The sequence below is a fragment of the Cyclopterus lumpus genome, chromosome 24, assembly GCF_009769545.1.
Source record: "Cyclopterus lumpus isolate fCycLum1 chromosome 24, fCycLum1.pri, whole genome shotgun sequence".
NCBI classification, from domain to species: Eukaryota; Metazoa; Chordata; class Actinopteri; order Perciformes; family Cyclopteridae; genus Cyclopterus; species Cyclopterus lumpus.
In genome coordinates this window covers 18,803,593-18,821,674 of record NC_046989.1, presented here as the reverse complement: position 1 = coordinate 18,821,674, position 18,082 = coordinate 18,803,593, and the positions used below count along the sequence as shown (strand labels likewise).

The window sequence follows — 18,082 nt, the reverse complement described above, 5'->3', positions numbered from 1 at the left end:
AATAATCGGAGCCTCTGAACCCTTACATGTGGCGAGCTAGAGCCGGTCGGCGCGATACGGGTTTAGTTATCCCGCCTGACCGCTTGTGGAGCGGGTTTTGCTCCAGAACAAATCTTCACAAGAGATTCTGTTCCTCGTCCGGTTCAGCTGTCAAGCAGCCAAGACATTTCCAGTGAAACTGAATGTCAGGATGAGGAACGGGAGAAATAAACACTAATAATAAATATGAACGAGTGAAAGAATGTCTGCAGCTCAGATTTGGGATTTATGCCGACTCCATACAGGACTAGTCTGCGTTCACTGGTAATGCTGCTAGGCTTTTAGAAAGGCCGAGTGAGTCCTTTAGTTGGACAGATGCTTTCAGGTATCTATTTATAGTTTAATTGGTTTTCATTATGTATTGGCGTGCTGGAGGAATTGGGTGCAATGGAATATGTAATGTTGTATTTGTGTTTTAGAGAGCTTCCTGAGCATCATGGCTGGGGGGGAATCCAAGTGGGGTTTGTCTTTTCTTAGTTGGCAGTTATTTGTGATTAATTCTGTTTTCGTTTCATTTATTTTCTAGTTAGTGGGACACTGCCTTGGTCTTTGGTTTGTTCTTATTTTTCCTTAAGTTGTTTGCGGTGCCTATTATGGCCCACTGTCTGTGAACGCCTCCTGCCCGCCTAACCAGCTGTCACGGGTTAAACCAAAACTTTATACTGTCCAAATTAAGTGTATATTGTCAAAAGAACGCAGTCTTTTGAGCGTACTTGCCATCACGGTGTTTGAACTCTGTGGCAACGGGGTGCTACAGTAAGAGTGCAAATCTCCCACGAGAGTGTGCGCAAGTGAGAACGAGTGCGCAAAGGGGGAGTTGGGGGGGAGTGGCACCACACCCCCACCCACACACCCCATCATTACTGCCCAAAAACATCCACGAGGAGAAACGATGCCGTTCCCTCCAGCCTGTCCCTTTTTTTCCTTCCGTCTCCGTCAACCCCCACCCATGGCCCCCAGATAACACCATGCAATTAGTGGCTCCATGGTCCCTTCTCATTCACTCCCTTTCTTTACTTATACACTTATATCTACATCTCTGTTGAAGTCGGTCGTCGTCCCTTCCAGTGGCGTATTAGAGACACACCCAAACCGTCTTCATCCTGCCCTCTTTCTGACCCTCCCTTGTTCTCTACACATGTCTCTCATCTTTCTGTCTGTCCATCCTTTACTTTTTGTAGTTTTAGACAGACTAAACTCTAAAACACAAGTCTCTCTGCTGTGCATTACAATACATCACACACCAATACAGCATCTGTGTTCATAACGGTATGGAACATTATACTGCTGGCATTTCTAAATACCCAGTCCAACTCTCTCTCTCTCAGCTCTGTTCTCCATCACCTCCTGGAGGGAGACATCTAGCTCTAGTCTTTTCATATTGTCATATTATTATGACAATACTGATTAGAGCCACTTTAAATCCATCCAGCTGACATTAATTAGGATTTAGAATGGAGGAATTTTAATGTGACATGTTGTCTTGGTCGTTGTAGTTAAGTAAATGATCTGACAGCAGGTATTTTCATCTCACACAAGTTACCTCGAATGCGATTGCACGCACAAGCCTTCACTAATAACCTCTATGATATACTGTATTGACTGTCTTAAGTGATAACTAGACAGAAATGCACACACACACTTTTCATTCAGCTGCAGTCACTCCCACAGCTGGAAAACTGCTCACGCGGCAGGACTCATGTCAACACACTGCAGCGTCCATCATTGGGGCTCTCCGCCTGCTCCTTCAGCCCAACAGTAACACAGACACACGCATTCTGCTCCTCACCTGTGGACGTAGTGTAGCTGGTGAACGGAGTCGATGGCCAGCACCATCTCGGCCAGGTAGAACCTGGCCATCTCCTCCGGCAACCGATCCTCAAACTTACTGAGCAGAGTCAGCAGATCTCCACCCACGTAGTAGTCCATGACCAGGTACTAGAGAGACCAGACAGACAGAGTGAAAATGAGACACGTGTCTGTAGCCGTGTTTCCATACAATTGGCAAGTGAATTTTAAGCAAACTTCGAAAATGTTGCAAAAAAAACAATTGAATGAGGTGACTTTTTTAATGAGATAACAAACTCTGCCAGTAAAGAAAAAAAAGGGGGTTGAGAATGTGAATGGCCATGGTACGAGAGAAATGTTATTCAATTGGAGAAGTTCTACAGTTCCTTTGTGTAAGCTAGTCTTGATCATGTTTCATGTTGTCCAGAGATGAAGACAAGCATCTGCACGTTATGGGAACGTCGAAGAAGACACCGACAGCAGAAACAGTCCATTAATCATGTGAGATAAACAAAGTCACAATTTATTCTGCAAAGGCGTTTCCATATCCCATTTAGCCCATTGGCTTTCAAACAAACACCACAAGCGAGCGTAAAAACCTTTTCCCAACTGAGGTTTTATAAAAATGTTGCCGTTTCCATGCAGCTTTCCTCCTGCAATACTTCAAAGTGCACATACAAAATATGTGAATTGAAACACGGCCACTGAGACATAAATGTACCGGAAAAGAAATGCGGGGAGAGCGAAATATACTCCAACACTGCGGTTTACAAAAGACCGTACAGTGTGAAACAGTGAGATGATTCATGTAGAGAACAATATAAGAAAGTCTGCAGCCGTCCTCACACAGTATCATTACTGCAGAGGGGCTGTGAGGCAGCCAGCGCCGGAACGCTTCTTAACTTTTGAGGGTTTCTCTAAAAATAGACGGCTGGACGGGCAGTGGTGTATATTTTTAAAGCCTTTGGGGAGAGTCCAGGATAAAGCATACATTTGTTGTAAGAGTTAGAATGACAAGCAGTCCTGGCATTTGAACTCGGAGTCAGAGAGAGACACAAACTCCTGCACTTCTGTTCTACGCGTTGTGCTTTGTGGTGAGAAGTGAATGTGCTGGTCAGCGTCTGGCAGGTCCCCAGCCATCCTGTAGTTCTCTAGAAATCAACTGGCAGGTGGAGCTACTCAGCAGAAGACTGTGGTTGTAGCTTTGGAAAGTACCAGAGTATGAATGTGCTGAATTATATGACGTGAGGCTGTCGGATAAGTAAAAAGTCCACGAAGATTAGTTAGAAACCTGGCAGGAAGATTTCTGGAAATATACTGGCTGGTGGAATAAAACAACAACTAGCTGCTTATGAGGACACGCACGCACGGACACACACAAGTTACCAGATTATTGTCGTCCTGGAAGGCGTAGTGCAGGGTGGTGATCCACTGGCAGTCCCCGTTTACCAACACGTCCCGCTCCTCCCGGAAACACGCCGTCTAAAGAAAAACACGTAACACCGAAGATTGAAATGTGACATTCTGACGGCGGCGTGGGAGAGCTGTACATGTTGGGATGTGGTGAGCATGCATGCAAGTTATCCATATTTACAACTATGAAGTGCTCACGCTAGTTCATGATTTCCAAAAGGTACTCTGCTAACGTTAGCCCCAACGCAGCATGTTAGAAATATACATTTCCTTATTAAACAGGAACCCTTTTAATTGATCTGAACCTACTACAGCTTGATTATTGCAGGAGAAACCGGATTTCTTGGTCATCCTCATTACAACCTTTATTAGATTCTAAAAGGATTTTAATAAAAAGGTCTGATAAAATAAACATGCCCCGTTAGTCAGCCCAAATGCTCTGACCAAAATAAAACTCCTCAGGCTACAATGTCTGACATAACTCCTGCCTTGGTTATAAAAATACAGCACAAGATAGAGAAGAGACCTGGTTACTGATCAGCCTCATAAACAAAGACTTTATAGTAACCAGTAGAGGTGTGGACTCGAGTCACAGCTTTAATGACTGAAGAACTGCCTTAAACACCAATGCCTCCTGAGGTCAATGGGCCTTTTGACTTGACGCGTTATGTGAGCCCAAACGTGAAACAGTATGCTAACACAAATCACTTCATTTCCTGAATCAACTAACTTTAAGGTTATTCACTCCCAGCAGGTCGATACTTCATCCCCCAGATCCACAGCATCCAATCAAGTTACAGGAAGGAACCATAAAGAACTACTGTTACAGAGCGCCACTCGCAAGAAATAATCTAAAGATGGTAGTCAACAAAAAGAAAAACGTGCACGCTGAAAATTATAAGGAACTCAACTGGCAATGATATGGTTACATTTGATGAGCGCATTGTGACCCGTTTCGGACTCGAAACTCCAAGTTTAGACTTGGGACTCGAGTGCAAAGACTTAGTTGTGGTCCAGCCGTACCAGGTTGTCATTTTGCATGTTGTTTTCTGATTCTCTGCTATAAAACAAGGATCCAGTGACCTGGTGTCTCACATGCACGTAACCATGCTGGTAGACATATGGATGCTCATAGTCTCTAGGTATTACACCACCCTGGTAGACATATGGATGCTCATAGTCTCTAGGTATTACACCGCCCTGGTAGACATATGGATGCTCATAGTCTCTAGGTATTACACCACCCTGGTAGACATATGGATGCTCATAGTCTCTAGGTATTACACCGCCCTGGTAGACATATGGATGCATCTGTGATTTAGTGCAGTCCTCACATAACTGGTAGAATATGGTTGTGTCAATGGATCGCTTTGTAATAAAAATCCCCACCACATCCTAATATGGCCCCCTGATCTCGCACTGGGAAAGAAATAATCTGAATGTCAGTATTTAAAAATACTTGTACAGTGCTTTGATGTTCTGACAATTACATGTTAGTGTACACCGTCTACAGTGCATCTGTTGCTCTACATTGTTACCCGTGTCTAGGCGCGCACACACACACACACACAACAGACATTGTTTTCGCACAGGGTTTTTTTAAACGTTGTGAAAGGGTGAATTTGGGAAAGCCGCTCCCTCCGCCCGTTTAGCCAAAACGGTCCCAAGGCCAACTGACGAAGGCGCTTCTCTGCATAGTTTTGTCTCTTCCCATACTTGCTGAATTGGGAGTGTTTGTGGTCTCGATGAGCACGATGGAAGTAAAACTTCCATTCATAAAAACTGTATGGAATCTATAATAGTTCCAGCACCATATTTCAAGTAATACTCCACTTTAAAGCGACCAAAATCAATAATATTTCAATACCTATGAATCTCAACGTCTATCTCGCTCCTAACGAAGAACCCACAGAGGATTATCACCGGACTCTGCAGCTCCCCTCAACTCATCTTAATGAATAATCATTTTTGTTTTCCGTAGCTTTGTTTATTTTGTAACACACACACACACACACACACACACACACACACACACACGGAATGTCAGACTGTCAGGAAGAGGTCGATGAGAAAAACATGCATCGGCAACTCGTGCAGCAACATGTTCTGCGAGCATTTAGCAATGAATTGAGTGTGGATGGTTCATCATGAATCGCCTTCATCACTTTCTTTCCAAAAGCATCCCAGAGAAAGCTTGTAAATGCCTGTGAGTGACGCTCACCTCAGCTCGCTTCAGCATCTCCCACTTGTTGAGGATCTTCATGGCGAACACCTTGTCGGTGTTTCTCACTTTTACGACTGCAACCTGCAAAGAGGAAAGAAGAGTTTGGCGTGTTAATGAGACGTTTCAGTCTTTGTGCAACAAAGAATGTGACTGGCGTTAAAACCACAGACGAGCAGGAAAAATACCAGACTGATTCAGCATCTCCTCCCTGAAGCAAATAGAGATGGACACAAAAGATCTGCAAGGTGATAATTCATGCGTGATCATATTTCATAGCTCCAAAAACAACAACAAGCGTATAATTTAGAAGCAGTACCAAAACCTTTAGGTCTGAACTATGAGTAATAACGCTGATTACTAATCCTTGAATAAAAATGATCTTTCTTTGAAAAGGCAGTAAAACAGGACAAGAACAAGAGATTCCCTTCAATTCAGTTTATTTTGTATAGCCCGGAATCACAAATCACAAATTTGCCTCAGAGGGCTTTACAATCTGTACACGTACGACATCCCTGCGACATTTAATTAACATGACGTGGTCTACACTTCACGTAGAGACACATGATGCATGTATATGTCCACATTGTCACAGCGCCACCTACCGATCAAGAAAATCAGTTGAAAAGGAAGAGAGATGATTGGAAGAGGACAGGAAGAGGAGAAGAGATGGGAAGAAGGAGAAGTGAAGAAAAGGAATGTAGAATGTCGAGAAGAAGGTGACAGCCGAGTAGAGCCAAGAAGGGGACGGGAAAGACCGGGACAGGAAGTGACGAGGGATATTAAAGTCCTGACCTAAAAGGTCAACAGATGCACCTGGATCTGGATCCACTTCCACACAGCTGGACACTTAAATGTGACTCATGCTTCCTACTAGCAACGTCTGCATTATGAGGGGGGGAAACTAATCATTGTGTGCAATACTTTGTAAATGGACAAGCTTTGGGGCAATTCGTCGGTATTCTATCACTATCGTGACATGACACTAGATGGTCTTAGACTTTGGAAGGGAACTGGATAGTGCCAGCTCTCCCTTCACTGAATACTGCCATGACAAACTTCCCTGGCTCTGGCTTTCACGGTTGGCCAAAAAAGGAGCTGCCCGAGCTGCAGTAACAAACCCCTGTGCTAACTCACATCCTGGCCTGTTTCTGTTTGCCTCCTTCATATTCTTTGAGGATTCTATTCATTCTCAAAGGAGAATGGACTTTTTTTTAAATTTGGCCTTTGTGATGGTTAATTGTGCATGAAAATAAGCATATATTGGAAGGGGGAAAAGTTTAAATAAAAAATACAGGCAAGTAAACAGACGGACAGGAATTTGTATGAGCACTGCGAGCGAGCGCACAAGAAGTGAAACAAACACAGGCGCCCTGTGCAACAGAGGGGTCTGTAGTCTATTAAATGAGCTGGGGAATGCTGCTAATGCAATACAATGATAACATTCCTGCAGTGTTTGGATTTCCCCTAGTGATCCCTCACCAGAGGAGAGGAGGAAGAGGGGGGGGGGGCTGTTTTTGTCCTTCTCTCCATCTCTCCTTCCTTCTCTCCACTGTTCCTTCCTTCATCTTGCCCTTTCCTGTCCGGTCTGGTGTCTGCTGCAGGGCCCAGGAAATAGTGACGGTTTACGTCACTATTCGTGGATAAAAGTATTGTACTCATTACTTGGTGTTGCGGTTTCTGTTTAGTTTTTTGGTTGTTAGCTGAGAGGATCAACGGAGTCTTTAAATGTGGTTTTATCAGTTTGGAAACACCACAGCAGCTGATCTAATTATTCCATAAGCCAAGTAAGGACGGAAAACACTGCAGATATCTGCTGCAGCACAACAATTATCGTGCTGCCTCTCAAGCAAGGACAGCCTTTGGGAGCAGAACTTCTGAAAACCGGTTTAAACTCCTGCGTGGAATCGGAGTCGATGCATACCGACGTGCTCCGCCCCAAAAATGTAACTACACGTAGACGTGAACATGACAACTGCGATTGGTCCTCTTGGTCGCGTTTCCTCCTTTGCATCTACGGGCAGCTCCTGTGCACACATCATCTCCTCTGACGGCTTCTCTCCTGCAGTCATTTCAGCTAACGAGCCACCAGGCTGAGCACCACTAGGCCCTGTTGTTTGGGGGCGTCGGAGGAGGCAGGAGCACGGTTCATCGGACGCTGCGGACAACAGGGAGGCTCCAGGTCTCTTGCCTCCCTCCCCTCTGACTCAAGTATTTGTTCTGTACTTTGCTTTCCTGTGTCTGCCCATCTGTGTCCGTCTCTGTTCCGCTCTGTTGCAATGTCTGGGCTCAGTTTCCTTCAAATTTGGCAAAACTGACGACAAATAAAATGTTATACATTTTCACGAGGCCTTCCCAAAACACACATTTTCCACATGTGTGCGATCTGACCTTAGGTCAGATGTAGAGGTGTGAAAATGTCTTGATTCTAAGACGATTCTAACAACTCTGCATCGATGACAAAACATAACCGGGAGTTTGGTTTCATTTGTGTTTGTAATATTTACGTACTGAGGAGGCTCACATGCCGTTACCGAAAAGATGGAGCTTTTATTTGATCGAACATTGTCGTCTGCTTTTGTTGAGGTGCTTTCTAAATAAAAGAGGAGTTCAGGTGATTCTAACTTCTTGAATTCGAGAAGTAGCAGCGATATAAAGAACTGTGGGCGAGATGCATCGAGAATCAGTGAATCCTAATCGAGACATGAGGCAGGGGGAGATTCACATGTGTTGGGTCAGGCAGCTGCAGAGAACAATTTGATCAAGCCCTGCCTTCATCTGATTCATATCTACCATGAGCGAAGGAAAGAGAACGATAATAAACTATAATTGCGGTCAATATTAAAACGGACCTAGTCTTCTGCCAGTGGTGTCCAGATGCAGACAACTCTTTTCAACTACTCCAGCTAGCTTTGGCCACAAACTCCTCATTATCTTTCATTCTGCTGCTTTTCGGTGTAATATACCTCTCAGTACCTTCCACATGGCAACACGCTGTAAAAGGGTTCTCTGGAGCCCGCACAAAAGCCACTCTAGCACAGCTGACTTGGTGAGAAGGCACTGGAATGTTACCACAAGGCAGCGCAGTTCATGGATCACACACACACACACACATACCAGCACTCCCTGCAGTAAGTGTGTGTGTGGGGCTGGGGGGGTCCTGTATGGTACTGCAGTCTCATGCTGCAAGGGTAGGTGTGCCCAAATCTGCCTACATCCTCCTCCGTCTCTCACCTGCGAATGTTTCAAAAGAACTCAGGAATGTGCTACCCCGTTTGTATAGACGAGGAAAAACACTTTGGGAGATTCTGTGTTTGGAAGGGCGTCGCAATCAGGGGCTGGAACCCAAAGATGAGACATGCGACGAGAGGATTCTGCACAACGGCGACAAAACTGGCAGTGTGAAGACACAAGGTCTTTGCAGGACATCAACATTATGCAAGTGTCTTGGCTGCAGGACCACAATACCTGTCCCTCCGACATTCCCCAGCTTTGACATCATTACCTGAAACCCAGTGACACAGGCGTGCAAACCTCCCCACGGGCCGTGCATCGGAGCAGAAAGGAAACCGAGCAAACTGCATGTTTCACTGGCACGCGTGTTCTTTTACCGTTTCTGGGTTAAATGTGAAAGAAGGACGACTTTGTTTTGTTAAGCTGCAAGTAGAGTCATGCTCATGCAGTGGACCAATACGACGCACTGCTGCTGGAATGCAGCAGAAAGGGATCCACCATCCAACACAACAACACTTGCTTTTTAGAGCTCGGGTATTGAGGTCGAAGGGCACAACGCAGTTCATGGCAGCTATTGTCAGAGATGTCTCCCATCAAAACAGACAAAAATAAAATACTGCATTTTCTCCAAATGAACCCTTAACACCTTCTTCTTGTACAGAAGACAAGAGGAAAACCCCAATTGGGTTTGGTAATGGATTGCTGCTTGGTTACGTAGAGTGTATATTACCTCTCCGAACGCTCCTCGTCCAATCACCTTCAGGATCTCAAAGTCTTCCTTGTGCAGGCGCATCTGCTTCACTTTGGAGGTGAAGGGTTTGGCTGTAGAGAGAAGGGAGACAGACTTTAGGGAAAAGGGACAAATGTGAAGTCTGACGACAAAAGGTCAATGTCTCCATACGACAGCTAGAGGCTCCGGGGTGATGGGTCGATCACGTCATACGTTGGTGTAGCAGCAGGGGGGAAAGAAAACCGGAAAGTTGGTGAAAAAATTAAATAAAAACTATGTCAGAATCGGGTGTTGATGTGTGAGGAACACGGCATCGAGCTGAACTGCAGATCAGACACCATTATTGATTAATATGATTAAAGGTCATCTTGACCAGCTGGGCATGTTTTATCAATAGCTGTAATCAGACGGGAGATGGAGGTCAGTCTTACTAACAAATTATCAAAAGCTTTATCATACAATCGATACTAGATTGATTCGTAGTGACTGATAGAATATCTTCTGACATCATAAACAATTTTTATTGATTCCAATCCATTCAGAGGCCTGTGATCAATATGAGACAATATCATATGCCCAATGAATACATCAATATAAACTCACAAAAAGCATCTAAAATGTGGTTTAACCATTTTATCATAGGGCTTGTGTGTGTGTATATACACATACACACACAAAATAAACTGAATTGAATCAATTGTTTTTCACGTGCTGTGCGGCTAACATCAAAAACAGTGACAATTATCTTTCGTCAGTATGTTGACATCCCACCAGCAACATTAATACACTTTCAATCTTTGCATCTGTAGAACATTTCAATTAACTCAACACTTCCTGTTTTTGTTACAAAAATCTAAAAAATTAAAAACCCTGTCGGTCTGGATCCCTTCACTTGTTGATACAATGCTTTTATTCTGAAATATTTGCAGACCAGTGTTGTGGGAAATGTGGCGACTTGCACGGCTCCATGCATTCATTTCAAGTTAGTTCTGGCTTTTAATTGTGGAATGTTATTAATAAAAATGAGCACATGCCTCTTGACCTTTTTCCATCTAAAATAAATTGAAATGACATTCATAACAACATTGAACGTTCTATTATTGAAGACAAACTATGTCGGCCGTCTGTGTGCAGAGCACACAGTGCGAGCTGCAGGTAGCCGTCATACAGGCAGTGTGGCCGTACATTCTCCAACAACAACATAAAGTCTAAGACAGAGGATGATATGTGGCGTGCTGGAAAGACCTATGATGCTAGAAACAATGCATCACGTCCAAACAACAGATGGCTGGCTGGCTAAATACATTTTCTAAATTGAATTTACTGCACAATGCCAACCACTGAAACCCATCTCCAGCTATGAAGATGTAATCTGAGCGTGGGATATTAAAAAGATCGTCCTCCAGGAGGACCTGTGTCAACTTGGGATTGTTCATTTTTTCATGATCACACGATGTCTTTGATTCAGGCAGATAAACTCGGAAGAAACTCGTCAGATTTGCTGCCATTTGCCTCGGTGCTGGTGGTCATTTCCAGTGCACGACCAATTCTGCTCAACTGAATCTCTGCCAGAGCTCCCTGTATTAGCCAAACCGGCCATGGCATGTCTGCCAGGGCTAAAAGATAACTAAATCCCTCTGGATTCAATTAATTCATGTACCAAAGCCACACAATTATGATAAGAGTGCTAAACAATTGGACAAGAGATTCATTCTATTCAATGTGGCTGTTTTTGAGATGTTTAGATTCTCCTCAGATTAGCTTCAGAAGGAAAGAGCAAACTAAATAAATAATTAAGACTTTCAAGGAATTTATAATGGTTGTCCACGACAAGTTGCAAAAGAAAAGTGGTATTTTATACAAATCACTTGTTTGGGTGTAAATTGCCTTGTTTGGATATATCGGTAGAGAATATCCCATATAAGGGACTATAGGACACATGCATTAACAAAATAAATCCTCTGTTACTCAAGATAATCCACAGGCCTTGTTGTGAGCACTTTCATGGAGGAACACAGTATACACATATATACAGTTGACAGAAGTAAGAGGAAAGATTTCCCCTTTAGATGTGATGACAAAGCCTTGGTAGGCTAACAAGATGCATACCCCTTCAGGTAGCCGATAGACATGTTTGACTGAGGACAGCCGTATCAATACATGCCATTATCTCCGTCTGTTCAGCACAAACTCTAAAGTCTTATTTGCCCATCCCAAAGGGCCCCATCTGATCTGAAGGGGTAAAGTAACTCATGTGGACTAATGTGTATTTTAAAGCCGCGTCTTTTGGAAACTGCTGGTGCTTCGCGTTCAGCTTTCGCCCGATTGAAAAGTGTTTATGCTCGGCAACAAAAGAGCCGTCCTGTTTGTATGGCGACAAGTCTCTGTGATCTTTGCTTCTCACAAGGTGGGATGTTGGATTGTTCACTGCTGGTTTTTTAAACTATAAAGTGAAAAGGGTTGCATGCATCCCGTTCACTTCTGGTTTAACTGTTGCTTGGGCTGAAGAGTAGGGGGAGCTGAGCGGGAGAACACACTGATTAGTAGCTGCATGCTGACTCAGGAGCTCCACTAAACCAGCCACATGAGAAATGTCTTTCATCTCTGAGCCAGGAGCCCACAGGCCTCGTCCACAACAAAGCACACACACACACACAGTTGACTCCATCTACAGATCATCTATAAATTGCTTTTCTGGAGAAGACCAAAGAAGAAGAACTCATCGTCCATCACTCCGACGGCAGGTGGTTGATTGACGCAGTGGCTATTAACCAGTTATTGTGGCCTGTAATCTATACATGGAATTCAATGGAGTGTTTTGTAAGTAGCGGGCCCATATGTCAGTGAGCAGGGTCAACATACAGTACGAAACTCCCCGACTGGAACAAGAACGGCCTGTACTTGCTGAGCTCGCCCAACGTTTACCCAGGGATCAGTGTGTCTGTACTTTTCCTGCTGCAAAGATGGATTCACAGTGACGTGCTGCATCCCTTGTTCCACAACAGAGGCGAAAGAAAAGAAGAACCAAAATACTATACAGCGTGGTCGTACATCTCAACTCACTGTCAAAATACACAGGTAGGCCTAAACATAGCAACTGTTGCTACGACAAGGTGTGGTAGGAAACCCTTGGCAGCGCTTAGGAAAGTGACAATCCAAGCTTTAGCATGACTGGAGCTCTTTGTCTACAAAAGGGTTTGCAAAGTGCAGGGCAAGTGAGCCAAGGTGGTAAAAATAAAATACTAATAAAAAGATGACAGATACATGAATGTACGTAACACGCTCTGCGGAGGAGACGACTATCCGCAGACACTGTAGGAGTTCATGGACATACAAACACGAGAACACACAGACACGTGCAGCAGCATGCACTCTGCAAGACACACACATGTTGGGTAGTATATGCCTTTTGGATGCAGTAGAACTGGAAAAACACGAGTGACGCCAGCTAATCCGCGTAGCCAGACTCAGTGCTTATCGGGCCCATCTCGCTCCGTACCGTCTGAAGCGCGCGTGTGAAACTCGGTAACTGCAGGCAAATGTGTTCACTTAGCAGCCGGCCTGCAAATGACATGCCCGGTGCTCACAGCGGGCCCCGGAGCCGGGTCCCCTCCATGCTGCGTGTCCAGGTGTGTTCGTGGGGAGTGTGTCCATGCGTCACGAGTGCAGTATGACAGTGTCTGTTACATACACACGTGTGTGATTCAGCGTTGGGCGGAACAGGAGTGTTTATAGTACTAGTCAGAAACTAATGTTTTTTTTTAACGAACCCTAATTGTCTCACTTTTTCCCCCTGCTGTTCCATGTCGTTTTGAGAATTTTTTTATTTCTTTTTTAAATAAACTACTTGTAGTATTGCAATACACAGCAAGCATGGCAAGGGGCTGCTGTGCGTGTCGTGTTTCTGTGTTCTCAAGTGCAAAACGGCACACAGGAACAACCAACAGTGGCCTGACGCATCAGTACATTACATCGTCTGTCTGACACTTTCCCTCAGTCCCAGAGCAGATGCACTCTGCAGAGGACTGAGAAGGCAAAGTCCCCGTACAGAGCGAGCTTCACACGGGGCTTTTAAATGAGTTCTCAAAGGGAAGACTGGAATTCTAACTTCAATTTTACTCAAGCAAAGGAACCACAGGGCACGTTGTGCGGAGACCTTTCCTGACGTTACCCGCGTACGTTGGAGAGGATCGTTTGTGTGCGGCTACGTGCACGCTCCGAGTCATTCCAGGTGTCTATACACATGTATGCATTTCTGGCCTTCCCGCAGTAGTTGATGTGAATCAGCAGGGGAGATAAGGTTAATAAATAAAGAGGGGAGTCACACACAGAGACAGAGTGATGATCCAGGTGGACAGTCACCTGGGCTGAAAGGCAATCCACACCCAACATTGCTTTGGAAGTACGCTCATCTATTACACTCAACAAACCCGTATGATAGATTTTTAGTTTATAATGGTATCAAGCCACACCAACTCAGAGATGCAGAAGAAAGAAACAACAAATATTTTCTTTCAGGAACTATATACATTTTTGAGAATTGTAATTTTGATTGGAAAGACAGATCTCAAAAATGTCCCTACCAAAACGATCTGATACTTATGCTACCTAAATGGAATATCAAATATGTGACACATTGAATGAACAGTGTAGCCTTGTAATTTCAGCCCAACATATTTTCCATGAGCTACTTGATCCAAATACCAAAAGGTCTATAAAGTTGATCATCTTAAAGCTATAGTAATCTAGCAAGAGTATGCTAAATCTTAATCATCAACATAAAATAAAATAAAATACCAAGTGTTACCAACTCTTTGTCTAATGAAAGCAGCAGCACTAGCTCCAAGAGTCATTACGTCTAGCAAGAAAGGTCAGCAACACTGACCACTGCCCCTTTAGGCCTCACCCAAAAGCCACTCCCCCAAAATGATCATAAAGAACTTAAATAACGTACATAGAAATTGTTAATACTGACAGCTGTCGAGCTGGCAGCTTGTGGGCGAGTCCGGTGACTCGCATTGCGTGCACAGATACCAGATAATTACCAACCCTACCTTGACATTTTTGGTATGAAAGTTTATATCAGAGACTGAGAATTCAGAAAGTGACGGGACGTGATCCACTAGAGAACCGCGTTGGTAACCGGGGGTGATCAAATAAAGGAAGCTAATCACAAACGCCTGAATTCTACCCAAATACAGCTACATTAGTCTATTTTAGTGATATTTGGTGGTATGTTAGTCTGACATTACACACGTGTGGGCTGCTGACTCCTTTCTTAGAGAGGGGAAAGAGAAGAAGAGTGGAAAACAATCAAATCGAATTCAGCTCGTGGGAACTGGGCAGGCAGAGAGATGAGAGCGAGAGACAGTGAAGGCCTCACATACTTGGACCAAGTCAGCAGCTGAGTCAGTTACAGTAAGTGTCCAACCCTTACAAACCCCATCCCAGAGTGGGACGAAAGGGACATCTGGAAGCCATAACGCGGATTATTTACAACCACAGTGAGGTAACGACACAAAAATGCCGCTTGCGAGAGAGAAAGGGGAGACGGGAGAGGGGGCTGATGGGTAGAGGCGGAGGCTATTCAGGATGACATGAAGGGAGAGAATGGCAGAGGAGGAGAGAGGAAGAGACCCATGGATGGCCGTTGCTTCCATCAGACCCGCTGGAAGGGGCGAACTGAGGATGCTCCACGTCACAAAAAGGGAGCAAATGATAAGGTCTGGAAAAAACTTGTTCATGACTTTCATGAACACAGAGGATGGGAAACATGTGACGTCACTGCCTCTAGGAACCTGGAATGTAATGGTGTGTCTTGCATTACCTTAGGATTCAGAATGACGATGGGACAATTCAGTGCCACTGTGTCAAGAAAAAAATAATACTCAGGTCGGTATATTATTTCCCTGTGACAGCAAGTTCTGCACCAGAAATCATTTTGTCTAGAAATAAAAGCTGCCTCCTGGTTGAATAAAGGCCAGATAACAATGACTGCACACCAAGGTCATCAGAGGCATTATTAAAGCTGTGTGATTCTAATAAGTCCTTTAAAGGGGAGGAAGACTCGGTGCCAGCAGCACTTCAAACACGTAGCCCTTTTAGTGATCCACTTGCAAGTAGCTTAGAAAACATCCAGTAAATTAGCTAAAGTACAGATAGAAAGAGAACCAGGCCCCCTGATGCCACAGCCAGAGCATCTCCTCCTGTCTGTCTGCCTGCCTGCCTGTCTGCCTGTCTGCCTGTGTCTCTCTCTCTCTCTCTCTCCGTCTGTTGTCGGCTGTCTGTTTGTCGTCGGCTGTCTGTTTGTCGTCGGCTGTCTGTCTGTTGTCGGCTGTCTGTCTGTCGTCAGCTGTCTGTCTGTCGCCGGCTGTCTGTTGCCGGCTGTCTGTTGCCGGCTGTCTGTTGCCGGCTGTCTGTTGTCGGCTGTCTGTTGTCAGCTGTCTGGCTGCCTGCCTGTCTGTGTCTCTCTCTCTGTCTGCTGTCTGTCTGTTGTCAGGTCTCTGTCTGTTGTCGGCTGTCTGCCTGCCTGTCTGTGTCTGTGTCTCTCTCTCTGTCTGTCTGTTGTCGGCTGTCTGTCTGTCTGCGTCTCTCTCTCTGTCTGTCTGTTGTCGGCTGTCTGTCTGTCTTGACTTGTCGACCATCATTCTACCTGTATCATGTCTGTTGTTGTTGTTTAGCCTTTTCGTGTCTCGCTCTCTCACACCATACGATACCCACAGACTGTGGTGCCAAGGGGCACAGACAGCGCCCCGACACAAGATGAATGTCAGATGGGGGGGGGGCATTAAATCATTGATAAGCGCCGGATATTTGCGAAGGGCAAACAGGGAATCACTTACATAGCACGTAAACATGCCTCGGAGCATTAAATTGCATTTAATGCTAGGCTGCATACCAGCGTCACCAGAATTCCCAATGCTGTCTGTCTGCAATGACCCCCCCCACCCCTCCCCCCCTCCCCTCCCCAGCTCAACCACAGCCATCCTCAAGTTCCCCTCACTGCTGTTTTCCTTTCACCGTCATCCCTACCCATCTCTCTTTCCATCCCTTCATCTCTTTTTCCGACATGTCTATTGGCCAGCTTGCTTCAGCCCCTTCCCCTTCTGGGTGTTTCTTGTTCACCCCCCCTCCCCCTCCCCATCAATGCTTCAGTCTGTCTTGCCTGTCCTGTGGCACTAATAAGAGGGCAGGAGTGGTCAGAGGGCCTTAAACTAAACAACGTGTGCCTCACAGCACACAAACAGGATGTTCCCAAAATATTAAGAGACCACAAACACCAAAAGAAGAGGAGGTAGGCGGGGCTTGACAAAACAATAGGTCAGACGTAGTGTGTGCTACGATGTAGAAACTGCTGCAGTGAGCGGCAACGCGAGGGAAGCAAAAAACGGTCTCGCGGGGGTCTTGGCTGCATCACAAAGAATCCTCAGAGCCCGCACACGGACCTGTTCAACCCACACGGCAAGTCGATTCACACAACCTCTGCGTCAACAGGACATCCCGATACCATCTGCATGTAAAGAGGGAATATGAAAGGAGCCTGCCGGGCCATGACACCCAGTCTGTCTGCCACCGTGCTGCATTGTTTCTCTGCTGGGTATTGATAGTAACACAAAGATGGCTGCGATAATTAACGTGTAACTTGTAATTGTGATGGTGCCAAACAATTACAAGTTACAGATTACAAATCACTGCATTTGGATCTTGTGTATACCCTTCTTCTTGCATTTCCTCCAGCTGACATGTGGGTGTAGTGAGCTGCATCTCTTGTTTAGGGGCCTAGACGAGATGCTACACTTCGGTCGTCACAAAGGTCAATCAAATGAGGGTTGAGCAGTGGGAATAGTTGTTACATTTAAGAATAATGTATTGTAGCGGTTCACTTATTTTCAAATCATGCTGCGTCTCCAGAAACCTTTCCTGAATGATAATTATTTTATTATGGTAACGGTGCTATGCGAGCACTCCCTATAACTATATTTAACTTCAAGCCAAGGAACTCTGTCTGTGTGTCCGTCTGATATTCTGAGAACAGGAGCTTGAAAGCATCGTAATGTATTTCAAGGTGTTAGCTCCACTATTTAGCCTAGCAGGCCTGTGTTGCCCGCAATTATTAATACATTAAGCTGGCATCAGTGCAGATGGATAACCATACCATGTGGCCTATCAATTCAGTGCCAAAATGTATTGTTTATATCACACTTCAAAGTGTCTCTGTGTAAAACTTGAAGACATAGTTAACCAAGATAAATAACAGGAGGGTTTGCTAATGAAGTGAGGTGACACACTTAAAAATGGTCTTATCTCAAAGTGAGTACAAAGTGAACCATTTCTGGACTAAAACAGTCCCGATTGCCTCATCTCTACAATGTACCGTTTGTCCTGACTCCATCTCCACTTGGAGAGGAGGCTCTGGAAGGGGCACAGCTGTGTGAATCTTCTGCTTTTACTGCGAGCGGAAACACTTGCTGCTCCATCCAAGAAACAAGTGACTTTATGGTGGCCTCCGAGTGCCTTCACAGGCCCGAGAAGAAAAACACTACAGGGCGGTTACAAGAGCTAAGAATACCGCCGTGTGTTGCGGGAATGTTCAACAACCCGGAAAAGATTTTCCAAAAATCCCGGTTTGGCAGAGTGCTCGAACAAGAATGTAGTCG

At 45.0% G+C, this 18,082-nt stretch overlaps 1 protein-coding gene across 6 annotated transcripts in view; it reads right to left on the bottom strand.

Moving 5' to 3' along the window:
- The window catches only part of cdc42bpab (CDC42 binding protein kinase alpha (DMPK-like) b), a 64,161-nt gene that overhangs the window by 30,645 nt on the left and 15,434 nt on the right, over nt 1–18,082 (bottom strand). For all 6 annotated transcript variants that reach the window (XM_034526990.1, XM_034526988.1, XM_034526993.1 and 3 more), the window contains 4 exons: nt 9,426–9,517; nt 5,462–5,545; nt 3,214–3,309; nt 1,829–1,977 (listed from right to left, as the gene is read on the bottom strand). In XM_034526990.1, coding sequence (XP_034382881.1) covers nt 1,829–1,977; nt 3,214–3,309; nt 5,462–5,545; nt 9,426–9,517 — 421 coding nt within the window. The remainder of the gene's footprint in view (nt 1–1,828; nt 1,978–3,213; nt 3,310–5,461; nt 5,546–9,425; nt 9,518–18,082) is intronic.